The sequence below is a fragment of the Kogia breviceps genome, chromosome 4 (assembly GCF_026419965.1).
Source record: "Kogia breviceps isolate mKogBre1 chromosome 4, mKogBre1 haplotype 1, whole genome shotgun sequence".
NCBI classification, from domain to species: domain Eukaryota; kingdom Metazoa; phylum Chordata; class Mammalia; order Artiodactyla; family Physeteridae; genus Kogia; species Kogia breviceps.
The window spans coordinates 124,208,650-124,235,906 of NC_081313.1; the positions used below are offsets into that span (position 1 = coordinate 124,208,650).

A 27,257-nucleotide genomic window follows, 5' to 3' on the forward strand; every position below is an offset into this window, starting at 1 on the left:
CCATTGTATGTAAACTACATGCACTGATTAGGTTGTTTGTGATTTATCTAAAAACGTCTAAGGAAAAGACAAAGTAAAGTGCTTCTCACTGAATTAAAGTTGAATCAGAAAATTGCTTTGGTTTACAAATTTTCAGGCAGCCCAGGAAGGCCAGGAGTTTAAACAACATGAGAGTGGTTTAAGACAGAAGTCAAAGAAGCACAATTTTCGACCTAATTTCCACCCCATTAGTACCACTTTCTCCTTTTTCTCAGGTTCAGATAACAGAATAGCAGATCCTTACTGCCAGAAATACAAAAGTCTAGCTCAATCTCAGAGGTAGAAAGAAGGCAACTAAAGCAGGTATATTTGGCAGCTGAGAGTGGGAGCAGGAAGGGCCATGCAGAAGGTAAGGAGAGACCAGGAAGAGCGGGAGGCTTCCTAGCCTTACCTCTGGAAAAGTCAGTCACTATGTGATTCTGTTACATTGAGGGACAATATATTTTCCAGGAGATGGAGCCACCTCCACTTGACCTTAATATTTAAAATGTATTCCAATATCACTAAAGATAAAATTATATTTTGTCTAAGTGAGCAACATGTTATAATCCCCAGGGCCTTCCAAAAGTGAAATCCCCCCTAAAACATCCATATCAAAAGAGATGGTGGGCAAGATGATTTCAAGGTTTCTTCTAATACTGAAATTCCAAGATCATGAATTCCATAGCAATTAGAACAGCACAACAAAGGGACTCAACAAATACCTTTTTATCTGGCATCCTTGAGATATGTTTCTTAAAATATTGAATTTATTTAATATTTCCTCCAGATAATCAAGGGTAATTATCTTAATATTTTGATTCTGTATCACTTTTATGTTACTCTGTTCTAAATAATCATGGCTTCCTATTTTTTTGTTTTTGTTTGCTGTTACCATTCATACATCTGTCACACATTTATTTTGTGTATGTTGTCGACTTTCTCATAGATGTGACTATTTTCAGTTCCTACATAGTTTGTATCAAAATGACACCCAGTGACTGAAAGACAAAACAGTCACACACAACCTCCCCTTTTCCAATTCCCAGTTTTTCTACTGTCTACAACATACACAAGGAAATATCTGCCTACCTTGACACCTTCTTTCATACAGTAGATCTGTAGAGCACTCACACCATCTGAGAACGGGTGAATTTGCAGATTAAATGGAGGGGATCGTCTCTCTCTTTCCTTGAAATACAGTGAAGAATATATGGGAATTAAAAAAAAAAGCAACAACTGATTAATCACTAAACCAGTTGTCTGTGGCCTCTATGCTATTTCAGCAGCTTATCAATATGCCATATGGCAAAAAAAAAAAAAATCGAACTCAAGATCTTCATGCTTGAATTTAATGGAAAAGAACTGATAAGTCAACTAAGAGATGTGGGAGAAGAATTTAACATGGTGTCATCCAGTTTTGCAAATTTTTTGATCAAGGAAATGTGGGAGGTGGAGTTCCATTTTAAACTACATGAACATTTAGAGCTTTCAGGTATCACAAAGAATGTTCTTCTGACCATGAAGTTCTATGGCATCTCATGGTCTTTTGCATATTCAATCCACTCAAGCTTTATTAGTAAGATTCGTGTGCTACCAAAGATGACTTAACTCTTTTTCACTGAAGCATACCAACTGCTAACATTATCCAAACCTAATGTAAAATAACCTCAAGAAGAAATTGCTGGTAAAATAACAAAGAAATCAAATGGGAAATTTTCTTATCCTTTACATATCAGCGCACATTCAACCAGACCCTAAGCCAGATTCTGCACGATACAATCAAAATCCGATTTGATTGATATGTTTTACTTAAAAACAAAGACTCTGAAACTTGGTCAAGTTAACCAAAGTATTTCCTAAAACAAATTACCTTGCTTCTTAGCCTTTTGCATAATGCATTACAGAACAAACAGTTTACTTACAAATTCAAGGGTCTACCAATAAAATGTTTTTGTATATAGTAAATTTTAAAATATAATTCTTGAAATAATATTTTCCTGAGTCAGAATTCAATGAAGGATGGAAATGATTATTTAAAAGCAATAAATATTGATAAAGTTTGAAATATATTATTCAAATTATTTTAAAATTATTCATTAGCCTTGTTCATAAAGGCAACAGTGTTGTAAAGTATAGTATCTGAGCAGACAATTCTGAGTTGCATCAGTGCTTCACCACATACTAGTCACAGGACTTGGGCAAGTTATTTAACCTCAGTTGCCTCATCTATCAAATCTTGGTTGCGGTTGTGAGGTCCAATGAGAGTGTGTATCTGAAATGCTTAAGTTAGCACCTCACACAAAGAATGGGTTCAGGGCTTCCCTGGTGGCGCAGTGGTTGAGAATCCGCCTGCCGATGCAGGAAACACGGGTTCGTGCCCTGGTCCGGGAAGATCCCACATGCCGCGGAGCAACTAAGCCCGTGAGCCATGGCCGCTAGGCCTGCGCGTCCGGAGCCTGTGCTCCGCAACGGGAGAGGCCACAACAGTGAGAGGCCCGCATACCGCAAAAAAAAAAAAAAAAAAGAATGGGTTCAGTGCACGTTAATATTTTATTATCATTATCATCATTTCCTTACTTCTAGCTCTAGATTTCGAAACTCCAGCAGCTCATTCTGGTCTCTGGCATCCTGCAGTTCCTGTTGGAGCCGGTGATTTTCTGCCTCTTGTTTTTCTATCTGATAAAGTAAATCCTCAAGTTAGGTGGACATTGCGAAAAGCATCTACAACTTTGCAAAGCAAGCATGGACAGCATTCATTTACACGGTGAATAAATCGTCTAGACCATGAAAAAAGTCCCAAGTAGATGTGAATAAAATAAATTTTTGGTTTTCCCTCTAGTTATCCTTTGGTTGAGTTTTTCGGGTCATAGAAGGAAATACTGGAGGATGCCTCCATTCATTGAGGTAAAGTCTAGGGACCCTATGAATAGTGAATCTGTCCCTTGCTGTCTGGGACAGTGTCCAAGAACTAGATTTAATGGTGCAAATAATGGAGACTGACACCTCTTATTTCTGGAGTTACAAGTTGTTGAAGAAATATTTTTTTAAAACAGCTCTGATTCTACACAAAAATTTGTTGAATTCCAGTTACCTGCAAAATAAAGCTGAAGTCCTCAATGGAATTCAAAAACCTTAATAATCTGCTCACCAGATTTAGGTGTTATCACTGTCATATATACACACACACACACACACTCACATGTGATCACGCACACTTGAATCTAGTAACCCAGATCTACCCTATGTTCTGGTTACTCCAGGAGCTCTGTCTATGCTCACCTCTGCCTGAAAAGGGCTCCCCCATTCCCTTTTCTACATGAGAAAATCCTACACTTCCTTGACATCTCCTACCATAAGAGCCTTCCCCTGGCTCCTCAATCCAAAGTGACAACTCTCCCTTCTGTTTTCCCATAGGGCTTTCCTGTAGGACATCTAGTGTAACCTGATCAAGCATGGAATTAAGTTAGTTGTGTACAAACCTTCCTTGCCCTGTACACAGTGCCCGTGTCCAACAAGGGATCAGAACATTTTCATGATCTAGGTTTGGGGCTGCCTTCGATATTAGCTGTGTGGGTGGGTCTTCTGTACAGTAACTGTTTAAAATCTTGAATTTAGAAATAAAAAATCAGGGGCTTTTTAATGTAGGGTGAATCTTACTTTCTCAAGGATAAACACCTGAAGTAGAATGTTTAGCTTTATTGTCACTTTGGTTTTCTTTTACTCTTAGAAGGCTGAGCTCAAAAAATTCCCCTTTTAGCCCAAAGAAATCAAGACCAAAGAAAATCAGAAAGAAGACATAATGGGAGTTATTTTTTTAGATGTTAATTAAGTGTAATAACACTTATTACTGGGCATCTCGGAGACTACTAAAATCTTTCTCTCATGGCCTCCTGATATAGAAAAATTATAGAAAAATAAAGATGGGGGAAAGTGAGATACTATGTAACATTAATTTATGTAGCCATCTCAAGTTTTTTCCACTAGATTTTTGTGGTCTAGTAAACTTTTGAAAGTTTTTAGAAGTTGACTACTTCCTAGAATCTTGGATTGACATCAGAGATGGGATATCTGGGGAGATTCCTGGATCTGGTGGTTAGCACTAGCCATCATATTAGTGGTTCACAGGTGGCTACAATTCATAGACCAGGGCTAATGTCCATAAAGTTTCTTTATAGGGACCCATAACCTTTCTGAGAGTACCAGTCCTCAATCCTGGAATACCCACCCCTCTTCTATACATCAGCTCTGTCTCTCATCATGTAGAAAGTGAGACAGGACCAGAGGGAGGGGAGGACAAGTATCTTCTTTACCTTTTCATGCTTACCAGGGTGTTGTGGTTAACTTTTATTACTTGTCAAGGCTAGTGAATATTGGTAGAAACAATCCTAAAATAATTTCTATATAACTCTATGTCACCCTACAGAATTATTTCCCTTTTTCAAATGGGCTTTCAAATTGTCTTTCTGACAAGAATAATATGAGATTATTTTGTAAACGTTTCACATCATCAAAGGGAAATACCAAAGGAAAAGCCGCATTTGAACTTAAAATGATCTCTGTTGTATTTCACTGCCCCTAATCAAAAGTCTATGTTCAGCTAACCCAAATTAATTCTATCTATTGGGCCGAAACCATGCCTTTGCATCTTGATTTGTTCCAACCTCCTGGAAATGCTCTTTTGTGCTCTGGATGCATCTTTTGAAATGTTCTTTCATAAAAAATAAACAAACAAGCAGCCAACATTAGCAAAAAATTAACAGTAAGAACACAGTCTATGCTAGGTTGCAGCACGTCCTTGCACAAAATAACAAGTCCTATTCACGGGGTGCTCTTGTAGATGGACAACCACATAGGATGTGTGCATGTGTGGGTGTGTATATATATACGTACAGTACATATACAGTATATATATATGGGTAACAAATCAATAGGTTTCAGGGATCACATCCTTTCAAGTCGGCACAACGCCCAGTGCAGAGCCATGCACACCACGTGCCACTCAACTGATGGTGATGGCAGTGACAGAGATGCAGTTGGGCACTCAGCAGAGGGGAGCACAGCGCCAGAAAAGCCTCCCCATCCCCTAGCCCCTGTGCCACTCCTGAGAGGACCCCCTGCTGCTCCTGGATCTCTCATCATTCTCTCCTCTGCCCCACTAGGGTGTTGCGCCCCACATACCTTTTCTAAAAGCTCCTGGTTTCTCTTAATGAAAAGTTGTTTATCTTCTACCCAGTGTGAATCCTGTTTGACAAAGAATATCGCGCAGTCAGCATTTCAGAGTGGCATGAAAGAGCATGTGTTGTCAAACCACTTTGCCAGAGCCGTCTTCTCTCCACCCAGATTGTTTGCCTGCCAACGACTGGTAAATGACACCCACCCCGGCCTGCTCCTTATTCCAAGACATTGGGGCCAAAGTTGCCGGGAAAATTTAACCCCCTTTTTATTGTCACTCACTATCCCTATCTTTTTAAGTCTGAATAATCCAGGACCAGCCTTCTGGGGACTCAGAAGTGACCACACAGGCAAAAAGTGAAAAGGGTCAGAATGCACACAGGCTAGATACATATGGATGGAAAACATTAAAATGCAGAACCATAAATGTAGCATAGAGGCAAAGAATGCAGCTTGAGGGGTGGGTCTTGGTCTTAGCAGCTCATGACCACTCTAGGCTATGTGTACAGGGCTCCTCTTCCTCTGGCATTCTCTCTCTTGCCCAGCCTCGTTCACTGTTGTAGCTGGGTTCACACTCTGGCCAACAAAACACCAGGGACAGAAACAGAGAGTTGAACATTCTGACACAGTTTGGGAAAGGTCACTGTGGAGAGCCAAGCTGTGTCCTGGATGGGCCCATGCACAGGGTGATCTAGAGGAAGGTCAGATTGAATTGTCTGCATCTGCAGGAGTGGAAGAAACCAAATGCCTACCTGCCCTTTCTGAGCCAGAGTCGCTTCCAGATCTTCAATTTTGGCTTTATACCTTAGCACCTCTGCCTGGAGTTGCTCTTGAGCCTAGTGAAATCAAAATTCCAGAACTCAGTAAGTAAAATGGCAACTCAACATTTTTCTTCCCCTCATGTTCCTTGATTAGAATTCAACAATTGAGAAAAAAAAAAAAGAACTTTCTATCACCAAAGAATATTTTCAATCTATTTTTACAACCTAAATTCTCTGTGTACAACTTTCAGTGGCTCCCTTTACCATCAGGTTAAAATTCAAACTGTTTAGCTTGGGATTTGAGAACTTCTCTTATATTTCCAATCTTTTCCCACCACTATCAACTCAGGGTCCATCCCTTACCTGCTGGTGATCTCCTTGTTTCCTAAATATGCCTTGTACCTCTCCGCTTCTCTCTTTATTTGAACGACTTCCCCTTCTGGAAAGCCTTCTCCCATTTTGCCTCCCCCAAATCCTTCTGTTCTTTCAAAGCCAACTTTGTGCCCTATATTTAAATCTAAATCCAAATCTATGTATGTATGTATATATGTATCTATCATGTGTTTTGTGTGTGTGTGTGTGTGTGCACATGTGCGCACATCAGCAGTTTGGGACACTGATTTTTATGGAACAACCTTATTTCATTTAGTCTAGTAATTTTTTAGATTCACTTGTATTCTCTCTTAATATGATCCTACTTTTTGTGAAAAAATAGCTTTTTAAATTTTCTGGTTATACACATATTTTTTTCCTTGTCTTATGATCTGGATAGGTTCAACAAAGTTGAACAAAATCAGTGATGGTAAATATTCTTTTCTTATTATTCACTGTGAGGAGAATATTTCTTTGGACTGTTAAATGTTATATTTACCTTTATCAGGTTAAAAAATTCCAAGCTTCGTTTGATAAGAATTAATTTAACTTTGTTGGTGCAGTGGTTAAGAATCCGCCTGCCAATGCAGGTGACACGAGTTTGATCCCTGGTCCGGGAAGATCTCACATGCCTCGGAGCAAGTAAGCCTGTGTGTCACAACTACTGAAGCCTGTGTGCCTAGAGCCCATGCTCTGCAACTAGAAGCCACCACAATGACAAGCCCGTGAACCACAACGAAGACCCAACGCAGCCGAAAATAAATTTTTAAAAAAAGAATTATTTTAACTTTGAATGGGTGTTGAGTATAACCTATTTTTTTTTCCTTGTCTTGAAGTGATTAGGTCTTCTGTTTTCACTGATACTTTTTCATCTATACTAACTGTTTTTGCATTTCTACTTTCTTTGAATTTACCCTACTACTCTTTTCCCAACATCTTGATTTGTTTTAGACTATTTTGCTCAGAATAGTAAGTTGTCTTACTTTAAAGGCCATAAACAATGCTAAACCTGTATTTTGATGGGAGAGTGAGACTAGAGAAAGAGAACTGGGTTCTATGTCGTCACCTCTCCAAAAAACAAGGCATATGCTATTATTTCAATTGACCAATCCTACGCTGGTAAGAATGGGTAGTAAATACTGATAAAGGAATCCACAACTCTTACAGTATTAGGGCACAGACATGAAAGCACACACACACACACACACACACACACACACACACACACACACACACACACATCCCTTCCTAATGACTGCTTACCTGTCTATTCCAAATCATGGTGGGTTTTCTTTAATGTTTACTCTCTTGTGTATGTGCATGCATGTATGTATGCTACCATTTAAAAATATAGCTATAATATCTATCCTTTCCCACTAACCAACTAACAGTAGTTCCTACAACACTCCTCAGTATATTGTAGACCTTCTATTTAGGAAGTAGGATAAAATCACTGGATGGTCACACTCTTTCTTGCCCCAAGTAAACTAACCTATGAGGCAGTTATGGCATGATGGTTATGACTGAATTCAGAAGGACGAGGTTCATATCCTAGCTTTCATCTAAGCTACAAACCCTGGTTTTAACCTAATTAAGCTACATTTAACTTCTACTAAGCTACTATTTCCTCTCCTGTAAAAAGGAGTTAATAATAGCATCTAACTCATAGAGTTGTTTTAGGTTTACATGAGATAATGCATATAAAGTACTCAGTACAATGCTTGAAACACAGCAACGACTCAATAAATATCAAGTATTAGTACTGTATGTGGTTTTTTTTTAAAAAAACAGACTTATGAGAGGCAGTTGCAACATAATGGAAAAAACAACTGACCCAGTATGGTATGACTTGGAATCCCAGTTTTGCATTTATTAGCTGTGTGATCTTGGGCAATTCAATTAACCTCTCCGAGCCTCAAATTGCTCTTTTATAAAATACCCCCTTAGGGGGCTGGCACATGGGTCAAGTGAGATATTGTTAGTGACAATTCTCAGTAAGCTGTCAATGTAATGCTGTGCACTTATTAACTAGGAAAAAGAACTGGCTAACCATTGCTTTTGAAAGGTAAAGTTTTTCTTTTTTAAGCAAGAAACTGAAAAACATGGATTACCAAAATTCAACATTGTTTAACTTTAAAAATATGTTTTCAAATAGCAAAAATAAGAACTATGTACTCAACTATCTTTAAAGGAACAAAAGCATCAATCTAAGCTGGTTCTAATGTCTCTAGATCCAAGGTTTGTTGACATAAAAGATAAAGCAGTTCAAAACTGCAGTGGAGAGAGGGTACAGAGAAAGCTACCCTATTGGTACTTTTATGTCTGCAATACTTTTATGCTGTGACTGTCGCAAGCCTATTCAGGGCACTCTCCCAGATGTACACTAACCTTGGCTTCTCTTTCAGCATCAATGATGCCTCCAGTCTGCTCCTGCAAGAGGGCATAGGCTCTTTGGAGAGCTTGGTACTCTTTTGTTAATTGTCGGAATCGTAGCTCAGATTCTTCAGCTGCTAGACTCTTGAGGTTAAAGAAAAATGTTGAAAAATAATTATGTTATGTTCAGGTCCTGTGTTCAATATGAAATATTAGCATTTGTCCATTTTTTAAAGAGAAATAAAGGTTTGTATGATATTGTATGATATTGGATTCTATGTGATTTTATTCTTAATTTTAAAATTTTATTCTTAATTTTAAAGTATGTGTATGGGCACAAATACACATATGACACTTTCTAGATGCGCATTTCAAAAATATTTAAGTATTCATTAATAAGAGAAGCATTTGCTTATTTATACCTTTCTGATTATTACCCATTTGGGCTTGGATTACAGACAATTTTGGATCAAAATGAGAAAAATGTACACCCAGATTTTGGATCCAAATTTGAGGAGATGATAATCAGAGTTTTAGTTTCAGTTCCTTTCAATACATTCATATCTAACAACTTCTTCCCCAGATAAATTATAAAAACATAGTTTTACAGTGTTAGGTCCCAAACTTCAGAGCATAATACAATCACCAAGGAGTTCTGTGAAAAATGCAGATTTGGGGGTTCCACCCTCAAGATCCTGAGTCAGGAGTTGTGTGGTCCAGGAACTTTCATGGTAATTGAACCCCCTAGATAGTTCAGATGAAGGTGGCTGACAAAGAAACTTGGCTAAACACCGTCTTAGACTTATTTAAAAGCTGTTCCTCTAAGCTTCTTCTTTGGTTCACTCCTCCTCTGGATGAGGAATCTGGGAGAATAATTTTAATTTGAAAGAAGTCTTCAAGTTACAGAGCTGAACTTCAGAGAAGTTTCTACAAGGGCTACATAACATAGGTGAAGCTATTTCTGAGAGGTAACAAAGTCAAGCACAGTCTCAAAATTGGTCACTATTATGAGATTATGTGCTGTTCATAAAGCAGATAAAAAGTGAAATGGTTTTCCTCCCCCTTCAAGGAAAGATGTGGTGACAATATCACAAAAGGTGAGAGAAGTGAAAAAGCTTACATCATCCAAGTCATCATCAGGAGTAGCTGGCGTTCGGTCTGTTCTAAACGAGGCCATGGATGATGTTTCTGAGTCCATGGAGTCCTCATCGTAGCCAATAAATGGGTCCAAAACAGGTCTCTAATGGAGGGACAGTACATATTTACCAATAAAACTAACAGTGGGGAACGTCAACATATTATTAAAGCACTGTCAACTGGCAAACATGCAAATGAACAGAGAAGACATAGATCCTTTAATGCTTCTTTGATGAAATAAACATATTAGGCATGAACACAATAATTCCAATAATGGTTTGTCCTATGTTATTTCACTTCTGATATTTCAGAGGAAGATTCATTAATATTTGGGCTCTTCATAAAAACACTGTATCCTCTTTATGTTACATTTTATACCATGATGATTTTATGTCATTTACTCTGTCCAGTATTTAAAATATAATCAAGGAATTCTGAAAGTCCAGGCATCTATGGGAAGGGGATTATCAACTCATATCATCTAATTCCACATCCAAATCAAATGATGCAATTGTTAAAAGCAAAAATCAAACACATTGACGAATTAAATAACAAAACTTTGTGGATTATAAGAGGCTATACAGATATTCGTGGATTGAGAGTATCATTATCAATAATATGGCCCAAGTGAATAATGAAAATATATTCATCAATTATAGGATGGGTACCAGATGCTAATATTATTCAGGGGAGACATCAAATCGTAAGTACTCTTGCATGTTCTTGGAGTATGACTCTCCAGCTTGTCAGATAACCCTTTCTACGTCAAACCTAGTGGCTTCTTCACTAAGACGAACTCATATTAAAGCAAACTCTTTCAGGTTAAGATCCACAACGCAATCATTTTTGGACTTCTGAGAACTGTCAAGAGAAGAGGTTTTCTTCTGGCAGATAAACCCCCGGGTTTGCTGCAATTCAGGAACATCTGATTTATCACATCTTTGCAGGAAGATTCCTTGGCAAGCCTCACTTCTCTGGCTCTGTGTGTGACAAAAGCCTGATAACCTAGTTTTCTCATTACCTTAATTGGCTTGGAACTTCTTCTATGCTTTCTCCTACGAATGAGCTTTTCCCGGTCCTGGAAAATAGATTAATGACTTTTCAGATCTTGAGTTGGTACATATTTCCCCGTAGGGTTTTTGTTTTTGTTTTTTTCCCCAAAGACAGAGTTGCTTTTCCCCTGAGGCATTACATATTTCTATTTAAAATAAGATTATGTTTTGTAAATTTTGGCAACTTTGATACTTAAGTATTTTCAAAGGAAGAATATTCTACAACTTTTCCTGATTATGTGGATGAGAGCCTCACAGTCAGGAAGTACACTGTATACACTGTGTTGCGAAGTGGATTCCAAGTGTGTTATACTTGAAATCAAGAACAAAATAGTCATTCGTGTTCTCCCAAAGCACAATTCTTCAATTTTCTCAGATCCCAAATTATTTTAAATTTAGGTGTTGAAAAAATATTATTTTATTTTAAAGAATAAAACATTCTTTTCACTTAATCACTTGAAAAGCATAGAAAGCTATCTTTTGACTATGCTTGGACCCTTGTTTTCACCTGTAGCCTCTGAAAATGGGAACAGGGTATCGGCTTGGTTGGAATCATCTAGTGTTTTCTTTTTTTGGACGGGGGTGGTCCTTGTTAGAATGTTCTGGGAAATTCAAAGACTATCTAGAAATAACGATCGATTTCTTAATTCATTCTTTTTGTGAAAGGAGATATCCTGGGACTTTGGTGTCCACCTGCTAAATACTCCATATACTTACTGTACAAATTCAAAAGTGAATGGAGGGACTTCCCTGGTGGTCCAATGGTTAAGAATCCGCCTTCTAATGCAGGGTACACGGATTCGATCCCTGGTCTGGGAGCTAAGATCCCACATGCTGCAGGGCAATCCCGTGTGCCACAACTACAGAGCCCATGAGCCACAACTACTGAGCTTGCGTGCTCTGGAGCCCGTGTACCACAACTAGAGAGAAGTCCATATGCTGCAACGACAATCCCGTGTGCCGCAACTAAGACCCAACGCTGCCAAATAAATAAATAAATATTTTTTTAAAAAGTGGATGGAATAAGTGACACTTATGTCTTCTTGAAAGTCTGTTAGACATGCCTCAAAATTCTGTAAGAAACTTTTAGCTTAAACTCAGGATACTCAAAGCCAAGCAAATTCCTGGACTAGTGAATCTGTGAGATTTATGAGTTATTAAGGATGTGGAAGTGAAGTGAGGGGCATAGAGCTTTGAAGCGCATGTTTAAGAAATAATCTGGTTAAGCCAGTGGTATTAACTTTTTTGATTTTTCACCTTTATAAGTAAAAGTAATTTGATCATGCAACCTTAATATATCCAAAACTTTTAAAATTTATACTTAGATGACCCTCCAAATGTAGCATATGCATTATAACATACACTCAACATGGAAAATTTTAAAAGGGTGAACCATAAATAATTATAAAGCAGAATTTATAATCTTTTCTTCCCTCAATGGCAGTAAATCATCTTGCTCACCCTACTCTGGATACTACTGCTTGAAACTCCCCCATCACTAGTTCACCTCTGTAAGCCTTGGCTTGGTTCTGAAGTGAAGAGTGATCACAGATGTCATTCACAAATAAAGACAGAGTCAAAGAGGAAAACCCAAACGCATATACAGGTCTTAGTCCAAAGTTGTAGGTAACACAGGCCTCAGCCAGATGCAGATGGGAGTAACAACTGCTTTACCTACTTCAGCAGGTACTGAAGTCACAGTCAGAAGATCTGGACTGGAATTTCAGCTGTTATTTCATTATGATATTGTTGTTCATTTGACAAATATTTATTAAACTACCACTATGTGCCAGACACTGAATCAGGTGTTGGGAAACAAGAGACCTATGGTCTTGTTATTGTAGGCAAAATATTTAATCTCTTAGCCTCAGAATCTTGATACTGGATAGCAATTATATGATACATCACACAATCCACCTACTCACATTATCATGCATTTGGGAATTATTATTATTATTATTATTATTATTATTATTATTATTATTATTATTATTTGCGGTACGCAGGGCTCTCACTGCTGTGGCCTCTCCCGTTGTGGAGCACAGGCTCCGGACGCGCAGGCTCAGCGGCCATGGCTCACGGGCCCGGCCAATCCGCGGCATGTGGGATCTTCTTGGACCGGGGCACGAACCCGTGTCCCCTGCATCGGCAGGCGGATTCTCAACCACTGCACCACCAGGGAAGCCCACCAAAATTATTAAGTGCTTCTAGTGTATGTTGATTTCTTGGCTACTTGTCCTTGGAAACAGCTTAGAGTTTATAGATTAATCAAGACCTACCCTTGTGAGCTCATCAATAATGTTCTGTTGTTCAATGACCTGAAGTTTTAGAAACTCTGTCTCTTGTTCTTCATTAGCTTGATCGAGGTCATTCAGAGACTTTAATTTCTTCAAGGGTGGATGAGATGTAATTTTTTCTCTCTGGGTTGAAAAAAAAAGAAAGTTCAGGTGGAGACTTTGAAAATCCCAAACTTTAGTGGATAACATAAAACATCTGTAGAAACTTTATGAGGCTACAGCTAAATGTGAAAATGGCCCAGCTTCAATACACACACACACACACCAGCTGTAACACCCTCAAGTACATTTTGTCTGCTGTAATAGGTGGAAATCATTGGGAATGTCTGAAGATCTCTACAGCTGGACGGGAAGTCTGTGAAGGAGTACGTTAGCACGTCACTTCTATATATAATGCAAATGATGGCATCTATTCTCAGTTACTATGCAAGATCTTAGGAGAATGTGGGGTACCCACTGTATGGTTCCACAAAGTGCACGTTAGTGAAATTCTTGGAAGGAGGTTTCTTTTTTTAAAATTTTATTAATTTTTAAAAAAGTTTTATTGACGTTTAGTTGATTTACAATGTTGTGTTAATTTCTGCTGTATAGCAAAATGACTCAGTTATACATATATACATATTCTTTTCCATTTTGGAATATCACAGGATATTGAATATAGTTCCCTAGGCTATACAGTAAGACCTCGTTTATCCTGGAAGGAGGTTTCTGTGGCTGAGGAGCTAGGTTGAAACTCTACTTCTCTATTTTGGAGCTTTTGGAGAGTGTACAGATTCCTGGAAGTGCTCTCATCGTTCTGCAAAATTTAGAAACCCCACAAAATTCAGAGCCAGCAACCTTCTCTTGATTTCTTCCTTATGTGTTCCTTGCTTACATAAGGGAAAAATCTAAGCTTTCACAAATAGCATTGTATTTTAAAAATAAACTGGAAAAGACCAGGAAGTCAGGTTAACAGAGTAATAAAAAGAAGGAAGCTGCAGTTTTGCAGAGTCTGTGGTACACACCATTTCTGAATTTTCCTTGGTAACGGCTTTTAGTTTCTCTTCCATGCGCTGCAAAGACACCACCAGTTCATCGTTTCTCTTGGCGAGGCACTTGTTCCTTTCCAGAAGAGGTTTACATTGTTTTTCGGTTTCCCGCACGCGTTTTAACTAGGAAGACATAAGACAATGTGTCCCTTGTATTTAGAGGCTGAAAATAACTTCCTTATACCAAGAGCCACCAAAAAGAATGTAAAATGTAAGGCACAGAGCATGATATTTTAAACACAAACATCCAAAAATGATGTAAGAAAATCCCTAATACTAGTAAGAAAATGAACTCACAAGAGGAAATGGGCAAAAGACAAAGGGCAAATCACACAGGCTACCCAAAAGGCCAATAGATATTTGAAAAGTTACTCCACCTCATTAGTAAGAAGGAAAATCCTACAATAAGAATATACATCACACCCAACAAAATGACTAAAATGACCAATTATCTTTGCATGTTGACAAAGACATGGAGAAACTACAACTCTCATACGTTGTTGGGGGAAATGTAGCTGTTAAGACAACTGTGGAAAACTGGTAGCAATTGCTGAAGCTGACTGCATGCATACTCTATGATCCAGTAATTCTGTTCCTTAGTATATTCCCCCCAGATATGAACACATTTTCTCACCAGGACCTGTAGCAGCACCATTAACGGCTACAAATTGTTATGAAACAACATTAATGTCCATTAACAATAGATGAATATATATATTTATCATATAATTATATATACATATCGTATATTGTTTATACTTTTACAATATATATATATATATAATTATATTGTATATAATTGAATATGATAGAAAGTGAAAATGAATGAATTCTACATGCAACACAGTGGATGACTCTCACCAATGTAATGCTGAGCAAAAAAGCCAGACACAAAGGAGTAATTATCATATGATTCCATTTACAACACATTTTGTTGTTGTGTTTGGTTGGGCCGCACGGTTTGTGGGAATCTTAGTTCCCCAACCAGAGATTGAACCCAGGCCCTGGTAGTCAAAGTGCCGAGTCCTAACCACTGGACCACCAGGGAATTCCCTACAACACATTTTAAAAATGGCGATAGACATCCATAGTGAGAGAATTCAGTATAGTGGTTAACTTTAGAAGGATGGTGATTGAAAGAGGTCACACAAAGGGGAAGTTCTGAGATGCTGGTAATCTTCCACTTATTCATCTGGGTAGTGGTTATATGGGTGTTTCACACTGGGCATATTTACTGAGCCATACCTTTATTATTTGTGCACTTTTCTTTATTATGCTATACTTCTATAACATCGTATACACTACTATAACAAAGTGTTAAAAAAATAATAAAATAAAAAAATTTTGCTTAGAACTCACCAATTCATTTCGTTCATCTCCAAGCAAGGTATTCCTGTCTTCTAATTTTCTTATAGTGGCGTTCAACTCAGCTATTCTCTTTTGATTTCTTCGCAAATCCTACACATGAAAATTAAAATTATTTCTTCAATAATACTTTTCACAAAATTTTAGAATACTGCTCATAATAGTTAATAGGCTTGGTTCCTTTCATTTGTCTCATGAGTTGAGAGTAAAATGTTCTCTTATTCAGAGAAGAGTAAATATTTACCCTATTCCGATCCCCAATATTCACTGCTTGGGTTTAAGATCAAGCCTGTTTGAAATTGTAAATGATTCCATGTGGCAGGTACTCCCTGGAGTCCTGGCTCCTGGCAAAGGAAGTGGTAGATGGTTGGATCAGTTTATGAGATCTGTGAGCTGTGAGACCAAGGTCACGCTGTGATTACATGAGGTTCATCCCTTGTGTCATGGTTGCACATTGCTTCCCACAGCCTAGACAGATGTCCTGCTATTACTCTTAGCCAAAGAGAGGATAAAGCAGGATATAGGGATGGGATTTGCAAATTCCTGCATACCCCGGAGAAAAAGTTCAGACTCAGAAGGCTTGTGCATTACCTTCGTGTACAGAAGACAGTAGATTATAGGATAGACTTCACTGGTAGATTCTGCCCAGATCAGCTGGCTTCCCCACTGGCATAATAGTCATGGAATCACTTTACACACAGCAGTCATAGATTAATTCTGTGCTCTAGAGTCCATAGGACCTATATACTTGCAATTCCATTATCATCTTACATTTTGATAGTGCTGTACTGTTGACAAAGCAGTTTCACACACACTCTTCCTTGATTCACAGTATCCTAGAGGATTCAGCAGAATCGGTAAGATTCAGGGAGGTCGTAAGTTGTTCAAGGTCTATACTAATATGTATTGGATGCTGTGTGCCAGACACTATGTTCTATATTTTACATATCTTTTCTTCTAAGCCTTAGACCAGCTCTATGGGTACCACCATTGCTTCTAGTTTACAGATGAGGAAACTCTGAGCAGTCAAAGGATCTGTCTAAGGTCACACAGCAAATGGCAGATCCAGGATTTAAACTAAAGGGTATGACTCTAAAGCCCATTCTCTTGACAATCTTACTACACTGCAGGTTAAGTGTCAGTGATAGAACTAAAACTTACAACTGCTGAATCCTTGTTCAGTATTCTTTCCGCCACCTACTGGGATATATGTATATATATACACATATATTCATAAATTATTTATTAGGCTGTTCAAAGTACTACTTTGGAACCTATCTCTGTTCCTAAAAAATACATTGTCATCTTTTTTAGCGCTAAATTATTCGAAAGGTATAAGATATGAAAGTAAACTATATACAAGCAGATTTCTATCACTAAACTTCTGAAAATAATTTCTCATATAAAATGAGGAAAATCCAGGAAAATAAGTGTCAAACTCAATCAGACTTGAAGCTTTCAGATGATGATTATAAATGGTTTAGTCTTTTACACATTTATACATTTTGACCCCTGTACATGACAACCATTTTTACCACTTTTCAACTCAATTGTTCATACCAGGGAAAATGACCAGTCTTGGCAAGAGGCAAAGTATTTCATCTAATTTATGATTCTTATAATATGCTGATGTTTGGACAGGTATCACAGCTAGAAAAATTCTATAAAGGATTTTAAAAGATATGTAATTCTCTTGTGATCAGCTAATGCAGTACAGACCACTTTGTTGTCTATGAGTTTAGAAACCTTGCTCCCAAGATACTTGCTTGTTTTATAGTAGGAGGTGGAATTGATTGCTCTGTAGTAAACAGGAAAAGAGCTTAAGTGAAAAGTAAAACTTAGGTGCTAAATAAAAGATGACTCCTGAGTTTTTAACTTCAACTTGAATAGACTTACAGGACTGCTGCAGTGTTCAGAGCCATCTCCTGCCCTTCCCGGAATTTCTCGTTTTGGACTGCTCATGTTACATTCAGCCTCCTTGACCAGAAAGAGCTGTTCATCCAAAGCCTCCTTCTGCAGTTGCAGTTTCTGTACATAGCCTGTTTGGGTCTCCAGTTCCTTTTCCAGGGAAAAGATGATCCTGTCCTTGGCTTTGATTTCATCCATCTGAATTAAATGACACCCATGACATTTTATTTAACAATGCTGCAAAGAAGTGCATTTTTACAATGGTACGAGCTTAACTTTTGTTCTGCTGATTGACATAGGGGAAAAAATCATGAATATGACAAGTATACTGAATTCAGGAATCAGACAAGGCAAGAATATGTAATGAACGTCCATCCTAGACTAATTAGGTGTCAAGGAGGGTAATTTTTTCTCTCTAGTATATCCTATGTAGGTGCTGTGATTCAATATATTGTTTGAAACAGTCTGGTTTGGTTGGATATGGAAAGCAAAAGTTAACTTTAAAACAGGTCATTAGTGTTAATAAAGACAGATGCTAAATATTCTACTACAATGTTTCCCAGGACAATGTGTGATGTTACCTCCTGTTTGGGGGAATGACTTTTGAGTTCAGTTTAAATAGCAGTAACAACTATGAACAGGTCATGTGTAACTGAAGAAGCTACAGTATTTCCAGTAGCCTCATCATTTCCTAAGGCCAATATGTTTGCATTCAAGTGGTGAAGTTGTCCTTCCATGGTTCATGTTGTTTGGCTCTTTCCATTCCTATACATTTTTCAGGGAAGCCAGTTCTTAGCAACCATTTTACTATTACAGTCAGAAAATCATGGTTGGGACAAGAACCAGAATAGAAAATACCTGGTAATATTAGTCACTATTTTCCCACCTATATCTGTGGGATATATTTATTGACCCCAACACTCATTTTTGTTAAGCCTGGGCATGGCCTCAGAAATACTTCTCAACTAAAGGCCAAAAGCATTTGATACCAATTGATCAGAGTTCCACTGGACTGAAAACTTTTTGCCATCCCTGGGTGAGGCCTAGTGAAGTTAATATCTATAAATAATCTCTGAAGAAAGCATAGCCATTAGGTAAAACCTTTCTTCTCATTTCATTATATTCCATGAGAATCTTAAAAATGGAAATAGAATAGACACATTTAATACAAACAATATTATACTGTTCTCCTCTTTATAAAAATGTCTCCTTATATATAAAACAAATCACTTGGTATAAATCTTTCTTTGCTGTGTTCCTAAGACCAAAATACGTATTTATATATATTTGGGACAGAAACTGTGTTATACAATCACATGTTCCCACATGTAACTCTCTGTGAGCTACTGCCTCCAAGTCACAGGATAAAACTTTAGATCATTTTTGGGAGGCCATGATGCTGTGACATCATCTGATAACTTGGCAAGTAATCAAACACTGTCCTGTTAATTGGGGAGTAAAAGCACTGTCTTTATTTTATCTCCTTGCAGGAGACTTGAGTCCAGTGTTACTCTTATCTAAGTAGCACGTTCCTTTGTTAGATCTGTCATCTATGGTTTATTTCCAGTTTACCGTAGCTCCAGATCTGTATGCTTCTACTCGGTTCTTATGTACCCTACATAACTGAACTGGCTGGGAAATCACCCCATTATACCCATATAATCAGCCTCATCATTATAACTGAAATTTATTGATCTTTTTCTACATTCAAGGCATTCAGAGCCTTACACACCTTGTCTAATTTTATAACAATCCTATTACATAGGTTCTGTTATCACCATTTCACAGGTGACGACTGAGGACCCAAAGGGTTAAGAACTTGGTCATGGTCATATGGCTAATAAATGATGAAGCCTGATTTAATATACAGTCTTATGAACCTAGAGCCCATTCTATTTGGCACTATGCTATACTTATGCCAAGGTAATCCTTCCAGCATTTTCCCAAAGTGGTTTTCTGTAGAATATCCAGTACCTAGTGTCAAGGAGTCTCTATTGCATGCTGGTTATAAATATGGACTCTGGTTTCAGAATACTGAAAATCTTCCAAATTTCTAGTTCTTAGATGGCGAGGGGGTACATACCAGAATTCACTGGGAAAACTTTCTACACTGAATAGCTCCCATTTCTCTCCTTTTCAGTTCCAAAAATAAAACTGGGTGTTGCAGTAAGAACAGGATTAGAAGGAAAAAATGAAGACAAGTGCATCTGTATTAATGAAAAAGTTTCCCCTGTTCTTCTGTTTGTACCCAATTTTTGAACCAATCTTCAGACAGATTAGATTTTACATTGTTATTAAGAGGGATTTCATGTCTGCTTCTGCAATGTGCTGGTGAAAGGAAATCATGGAAAAAATTGCAGACCAACAGGTAGATATATTTGTAGATTTTACATTAAAACCATCGACAAGCAAAAATATTTAATGTAAAGCTTCCTTTTCATTTACCTACCTGCTGACTCCAGAGTTCACAGTCTTGATTCTTTCTTCATCAGCCATTGTTGTCTTAAAAACCAAAGGCAGGGCAGAGACCAATATTTCTGCACTGTGTTTGGTCTTTATTGTCAACCAATGTGATAGTATGAATTGCAGATAAAGAATTTGGAAAGTGTAGCAAAGGCAACATTTTACAGTCACACTGTATTGCAGTACAAAGAAAATCACACGTTTAGTTTTCTAAAATGTTCTACGATAACCATTTTTTACATAAAATTGAAATTCTAGAGATATCGTCTAAGGAACATAATTGGAATTCTTAGAATATAAATGCTTAGACCTGGCACACACAAGAAGGAAAGTGTAGTTTTTCCTAAGAAAATATTTTTAGAGAAGCATAAAGTACACTCGAACAGGTGATAGTTAATATATAACCAAGATATAACTAATGTTAAACATTCTGAATATAGATGCATATAGATACTTCTAAGACAAGGCCAATCTGCAACATTATAGCTTTCACACAATAATTCTATTTGTTTTACTTTTAAGCATAGTGAGAGACTGACGTGGCTTTTGGTCATACATATTAAAAAGAAAGACTTGGCTCAGTAGGGGTTGAAGGAAGTCTTGGAAATTTGTAATAGCAAATAAGCTATTTAGGAATGACATCCAATTTAAGAATTATAATGGCCCCTATTTTGAATGGCCCCTGTTTATACTGGGAAAGAAGATCTATTTGTAAAATGACTAGGGTTTTGATAGCTCTATTTCTTGCTTTCAGACACGGTTCCTGGAGAGAAGACAGGTGAATCCCAGAGGATGTTCCCAGTGGCTGCCATTTTCAGACACCTTGAAAGCCAAAGAAACTTCCCTTTCCCCGGTAAAAACCTCAAAACATTTTATAAGTGGAAAGCCTACAAAACATGCTGATTTTGGAAGAGTTCATAATTCAGAATATTTCCATGGACATCCAAGAAAACAGGAGTCATTAAACCCATACTCTCCATACGTGTGGGGCTGGAAGAATCCAGTTTTCATGAGCAAGGTGACTCCAAAATCTTTTACCTTTTACAATGCCAATTTTGGCCTGGGCGCATCTACTTATCTATTGACCTATCTTGTATCTTGGCCATAGCACTAGACAGAAGGAGGGCACTGTTTATAATCCACTCATGAAAGACACCTGAAAAAGCAAACCCCACAGCGCTCTGAAGCCTGGAAAGAGAATGGTTCTGCCCTGGGTTACTAACCAGCCTCCGAATATCCCGCTCCGACTCCCACTTGATCTTGGAGATGGCTTCTTGGTGGGACTGATGCTCACTCCTGAGGTCCCCAGCCTTGATTTTATCCGCTTGGATCACATTGCTTAGCGCCTCATCCACCTGCTTCTTGGCCGTTTTCAGGTCCGCAATTTCCTGTAAGAGCTTAAGGCGCTCTGCATCAAACAGTTTCCGGGCCTCCTCGCGGGCCTCGATGGTGAGCGCTGTCCTTACTTTGTCGCTGCTGCCGTCCCGGAGCGCACACAGCGCCGACTTGAGCCTCTGGATCTCCCCGTCCCGCACCTTCACTGTCCGGGCCATTTCCTGCTCGTGTTGCTTGATGAGATTCTCCCGCACGGCCTGCAGCTCCTTCATCTTCTCCTCGTGGAGCTTGGCTTTGAGTTCGGTCACCAGGACCGTGTGTTTGCGCTGTTCTAGCTCACGGATCCTTTTGGCTTCTTGAGTTTTCTCTCTTTCGAGTTTAGATACCTGAAGGCAGAGAGGTGAAAGGATAAAAAGAGGTGAGCCTCGTCAAACAGGTGTGCTCCTAGGCAGGACTGGCAGCTCAGACCCCTGTGATCTCTTAATGCCTTGTCTCTTTTCAAATTCCAGCCCCCTGTGGAAGGAGCAAGGGGAACCACAGGTCTTTTAATACTGGGAATGCAGTGGGAAAGGAGGAAATACCCGAGGGTGCTTACATTGCTTTGTTCAGACAAATAGTTGATGTTCTGGGGCCTTACTGCTCTGTGTGGTCTGCAGACAAGCAGCACAGGCGTCACGCAGGGGCTTGTCAGAAATGCAGGGGCTCCATCCCAGACCTACGAATCAAAGCCTGCAGTGTAACAAATCCCCAGGTGACTGGTGTACACGTTAAAATTAGGAAGCGGTACTATAATAGTCTTCACCCTGGTGAGGAGTTCAAAACTGATCACCTGGAGAGCTTCCTAGACTACACATCCCTAGCAAGGTCCAAACTGATAAATGTGGGTGTACCGGGACACCCAGGTTGGTCCATAGTTCAATATTATGATCAGGCTAAGAAATTGGTGCCTAAAGTGTTAGTATAAAATATTCCTCCGCCCCTTTTTTTGGAAGAGAAGCTAATTGCTGCTAAGGGGGAGGTGAGAAATGAAGACAGTTGATATGTCCTCAACTTTACCCTTCTTACTATGGCAACTTGGTTCCACCCTCAAAATTACTACAGATACACACACACCAGCCCAAAACCCTGCAGTGCAGGGCCCTGTGCTAAAGGCATTCAGTGGCTGTTGTTATTTCTGCTACATGGGTGTCTGCATCCTTCACTACCCCGCACTCTTATCTCCCTCTCTCTCCCACCTAAGCCAACACTCCAGGGAATTTAATAAAGTATTCCTTCTCATCTTTTCACCTGTCAAGTATTCTGGTTTAAAAAATTCTCCTGTGTTTTGTACTATTTCTAATGATAATATAGGTTTCTTCATAGATTAGCAATGGCACTACTTTAATTTGGCTGCGAGTCTGTCTCTGATTCAGTAGATCAGGGTAGGGCCCCAGCATTTGTAGCTAAAAAAGCCTCACCAGGCTCTTGTTGTACTGTTCCCCTTCCCCCTCCTCATCTCTGCTGCCTGTCTTTGTTCCTCTGTCTCTGTCATTTGCACATATACACGCACACACATACAGCCACACAGTAACCTGGAAAAAGGGAAGAACTGGGCAGCCCCAGGAGTAATATCTAGGTGAGTGATACTGAGTCTCTGCCATTTGTAAAATTAGAACGTTTCATAAAATAATTAAGAGCCCTTCCAGCTGAAAAATGTTAAGATCCAAATTCCTTATTGAAACCATTGTAATTATAATGTAAAGTGTCTTGAGATTTCACTTACCTTAACAGTTTACCTACCTTTAGCTAGAACAGGATTTTCTAAGTCCACATGGCATTTTATGAATATTTTATTTTAAAGGCACAGCAATTATTCCCATGTAGGTTATTCTAAAAGAACTCAGGGCACAAGGAGACTTGGCAAAATATGCAGCCAGGCATCCCCAGATGACTGTCCTTGGGTCTTGCCTCCAGCCTAGGCTCAGGTTCCCTCCCGGATGCCCTTTAGTTCATATGTTCTAGAGCTGCGCTGTCCCATGCGGTGGCCACTAGCCACACCAAGCACTAGCAATGTTGAAAATCTGAATTGAGCCCTGCCCTAAGTGTAAAATACATACCCGATTTTGAAGACTTAGTATGAGGTAAACATAAATATCTCATTAATAATTTTTACATTGATTACATGTTGAAACGATAATACTTCGGATAAATTAGGTAAAATAAAGTATATCATTAAAATCAATTCTGTTTAGTATTACTTTTTAAAATTGTGGTTATAAGAAATTTTAAAATCACATATGTGGCTTGCGTTTGTGGCTCATATTATATTTCTTTTGGACAGTATTGTTCCAGAGTTCTTGGAGGTTCATTTAATGAACCGAGCTTTCTTCACACTGCTGCTGACATTCTCTTAGTAAAGTCCTGTTATGACCTGATTTATGTGCCAGGACTCCTTTCTGTTGGGGAATAAGATCCCAACACTTCAACTGCATCTTTCAGCTCTCAGGAGACTTGGTTGGACTTCCAGCTCCCATTTCAACTCCTCACTCTACCTCTCCAGGCACGGGGGATTATCCTATTTTCTGCACATGCCCTACATCGCTGTACCTGTGTGCCTACCTGAGTTTCTTCTTCCTGACCTACCCTTCCCTCAGCTCCTTTTGGGATCCTTTCATTCCTCATGACCCAACTAAATGTCACCCTCTCTGATCATGACACCCCAATCACCCAGGAACAAGCTTATTTCTCCTGCATTTGTCTTGTCAGTGCAGTTTGCTAATACCTACTTACTGGTCTCTTCCACATTTTTCTTTATGCCGTACTTTTTTTACATACTTCTCTGTCCTCACCACCTCCTCTCCTACCTCACCTCTGATTGGAAACTCCTAGAAGGCTGCCAGTGAGCCTTGTTCATCTTTGTCTACCCAACGGTTGTCAGCACAACACATGATAAGAAGACAAAGAGTATGTGTGGAATTAAAGAACATAAGCCAATATGTTTCCCTGGCTAGCCTCGTAACCAGAGGCAGGAATAATATATCCTGTCAACGTTTTAGAGAACGAACATAGGCTTGCACTGTTACCTAGAGCAGCCTTCATCCATCCCTTCCCTGTATAAAACAATTAAACAAAAAAACCCCTAACATATAATGTTTGCCTGTCCTCTGTTTGATGTTTCTCTCAGTTCTCCAGTGATGAAAACCTAAATTTAACTTTCCATTTTTCTACAATGAACTGAAGAAGTATCTTCTAGACCATGAGTGGGCAAACAACAGCTCATAAGCCAAATCTTTCCTGGCCCCACCCCCCATCTTTGTTAATAAAGTTTTATTGGAACACAACCAGGCCCATCCATTTCTATATTGCCTATGGCTGCTTTCATGCTACAATGAAGTTGAGTAGTTTCACAGAGACTGGCCCACAAAGCCTAAAATATTTACTGTTTTGCCCTTCACAGAAAATGTTTGCTGATTCTTCTTTTAGATAATGCACTTTTTGACATGAGGGGGGCCTTATTTTTCACTGATTTAGAAACTCTGTAATTTACTTTCCATCTAGGACCTTGGGGAAGTTAACTTTAGCTTGAGTGATAGGGAATGGGATCACCTTCAATTTCAGCAGGACATATTTATGTTCCTTAGGCATTTGGAACAGTATCATGCCAATTAATAGCTGATAGGTAACAAGTTACTAAGGGAATTTTAGCAACTCTTCCTAAAACAATAAAACGTTGTAGTAAAAATGGATAAAGGGTAATGAATTCTGGGTTTGTATTTTGATTTCATCATCTGCTGTCTCTAAGAAGGTTGCTTTATTCTGAGGATCTTTGATTACAATTTTAAAAATACCTGTAAAAGAATTATCTTTAGGATTAAATTAGATAGTGAATGGGAAAGTAGCTTGAACTGTAAAGTACTATAAAGTGTAAGGTAGTGATATTATTATTGGATATGAGGAGATACTCTTGATCTAAAATTATTTGTCAAATTCTCTGCAGGTGCATTAGATTGTACTACTTTGTGATTCCGTAATTTCTCTAAAATTTATTTATAAACACTAATCTTTTGTGTGTAGACTGGAGAGGAAATGAATGAAAAAGAAAAAAAAAGTGAAAATACAGGTGTATGGGAAATACATTCCAGCATGAAGACAAAACTAACACTGGCCTTTTTGTCTATCACATAAAAGGAATCCACAGAACTCAAAGAAAGTTCAAAGGTATTGAATTACATTTGGCATTTTTTGTCTGCTTATTTTGGTTGTCATGGAAACTGTCCTTTTTGGCAGGATTTCTAGGTATGATTTTTTATAGGCTTGGGAGAAGAGTTTCACTGTGAAGGAGATACAAAGAATGTGACTGACATCTGGGAGAAAAAAAGAACCAATAGAAATTTTGTAGTAAAATCATTTTCTGAAAATTATTTGCAGCTTAGATTGCACCACTAAGGAAATAGATCTTAATATCTTAATGTAAATTATGAGAATGAGTATACAAAGAGATGAAGAACTACCCCTGAGTAACAGTGAAAAAATGTGAAGATGATAATACTTTGAAATGGAAAAAATTATTTAGTTGATTGGAGAGAGAATCAATTTTGTTAGTGGAAATGTTTTATGGAGAAAAATTTCAGCTCGATCACATAAATAGTAAGCATTTATTGAGGGATTAACTTACTATGTATGAGTTAGGCAATTTTTTAAAGGCTTTACACCTATCAGTACACTTAACCTCCTAGGCAGCTCTGTGATGTAGGTAGTATTTGTTGCACCTGAATTTCTGATGAGAAAAGTGGGGAACAGGCTCTACATAAGCACAACATAAAGAGGCTGATCAGAGTCCAGTGTGGGCCAGGAGCCAGGTCAGGTCAGATCCCAGATCTCCTAGTTTGCTCTGAAACCTTGGGCAAGCTGGGGCCCCTGACTCAGCCTCAGTCTCATGTGTAAAATAGAATTGGTGATATCCTTCTCACATGATTGTTGCGAGGCTTGACTTCCATAATGTAGCAAAAGTCCTTTGGAAAGGCTGGAACACATGGGAGGTTAATAATTATTAATACATGGTAGATACTAGATATTAATTTTGATGAACATAATAGTATATATTAATATTATACCATGCAATGATATACTAATACCAACAACAACATAAATCTAAATACCCACATTATGGTAGTAAGATGAATGTTACTATTATTACATTATCAAGACCATAGCAACTATTTTCCTAATAGATAGAGATGTTCAAAGGTAACATTTTCCTCAAGATGTCTTGAGTTCCCTGGTGGCATCTAATCTTAACTGGGAAGACACCTGGATTATGTGTACGAAGAAGGACTGGGGGGTGGGGTGGGACAGGGCCAGGGGGTGAGCACTGAACAGAGCTTTGAATGGTACACTTCCCATATCCCTTTTACCCCAGAGGTCATCCATAAAATAAAATAAAATAAATAAAGATCATTAGGAAAATTTAATCCAGCTGGGGAAAGCTTCCACTATGACAGAAGGAAGAAAATTCATGACTAGCCCTCCCAGGCCTCACATTATATTTTCTTCTTCTGTCTTCATTCTGTTCTGGCCTTTGAAAAATGCCACTGTAAGTTCTGCCAAGATAAAGAGGGTGGTGTTTGAGCTTTAATGTGACCTTAGAAATCTAGGATTAAACATTGGACAGCCTGTCAAAGATAAGGAGGATTGAGAGGTTATCAAGACAAGACAAGCTAGCAAAATGTTCAGCTTGGATTATCTGTATTGGATGTTGCTGGAGATCTAAACTCATGGTAGGCTGGCAGGGATTTTCGTGGGCACTGAGTAACTCTCCAACAGGAGATGTGAAGAGGGAAAGGCTGCTGCCACAGGAATGTGACCCATAAGGGAGAAGGGAGAATTTTTATACAGCCTGGGGAAGTAATAAAAGCTTCTCTCTTTTCATTTCTTGCTTTTAGCTACTTAGGTTTCCTGAAAATAAAACTAAATTTGCAGAAAGCAAGAAATACT

The 27,257-nt window shown here is 38.5% G+C and overlaps 1 protein-coding gene across 2 annotated transcripts in view; it reads right to left on the reverse strand.

Moving 5' to 3' along the window:
- JAKMIP2 (janus kinase and microtubule interacting protein 2) overlaps positions 1–27,257 on the reverse strand; it is a 169,504-nt gene that overhangs the window by 33,355 nt on the left and 108,892 nt on the right. The window contains exons 3-14 of one of the 2 annotated variants that reach the window (XM_059063009.2): positions 21,173–21,670; positions 17,475–17,684; positions 15,573–15,671; positions 14,190–14,336; positions 13,168–13,308; positions 10,858–10,914; positions 9,820–9,939; positions 8,715–8,843; positions 5,946–6,029; positions 5,200–5,262; positions 2,599–2,697; positions 1,111–1,209 (exon numbers count right to left, since the gene is read on the reverse strand). In XM_059063009.2, the coding sequence (XP_058918992.1) occupies positions 1,111–1,209; positions 2,599–2,697; positions 5,200–5,262; positions 5,946–6,029; positions 8,715–8,843; positions 9,820–9,939; positions 10,858–10,914; positions 13,168–13,308; positions 14,190–14,336; positions 15,573–15,671; positions 17,475–17,684; positions 21,173–21,670 (1,746 nt within the window). The remainder of the gene's footprint in view (positions 1–1,110; positions 1,210–2,598; positions 2,698–5,199; positions 5,263–5,945; positions 6,030–8,714; positions 8,844–9,819; positions 9,940–10,857; positions 10,915–13,167; positions 13,309–14,189; positions 14,337–15,572; positions 15,672–17,474; positions 17,685–21,172; positions 21,671–27,257) is intronic. The other variant, XM_067031877.1, reaches the window with a different exon arrangement.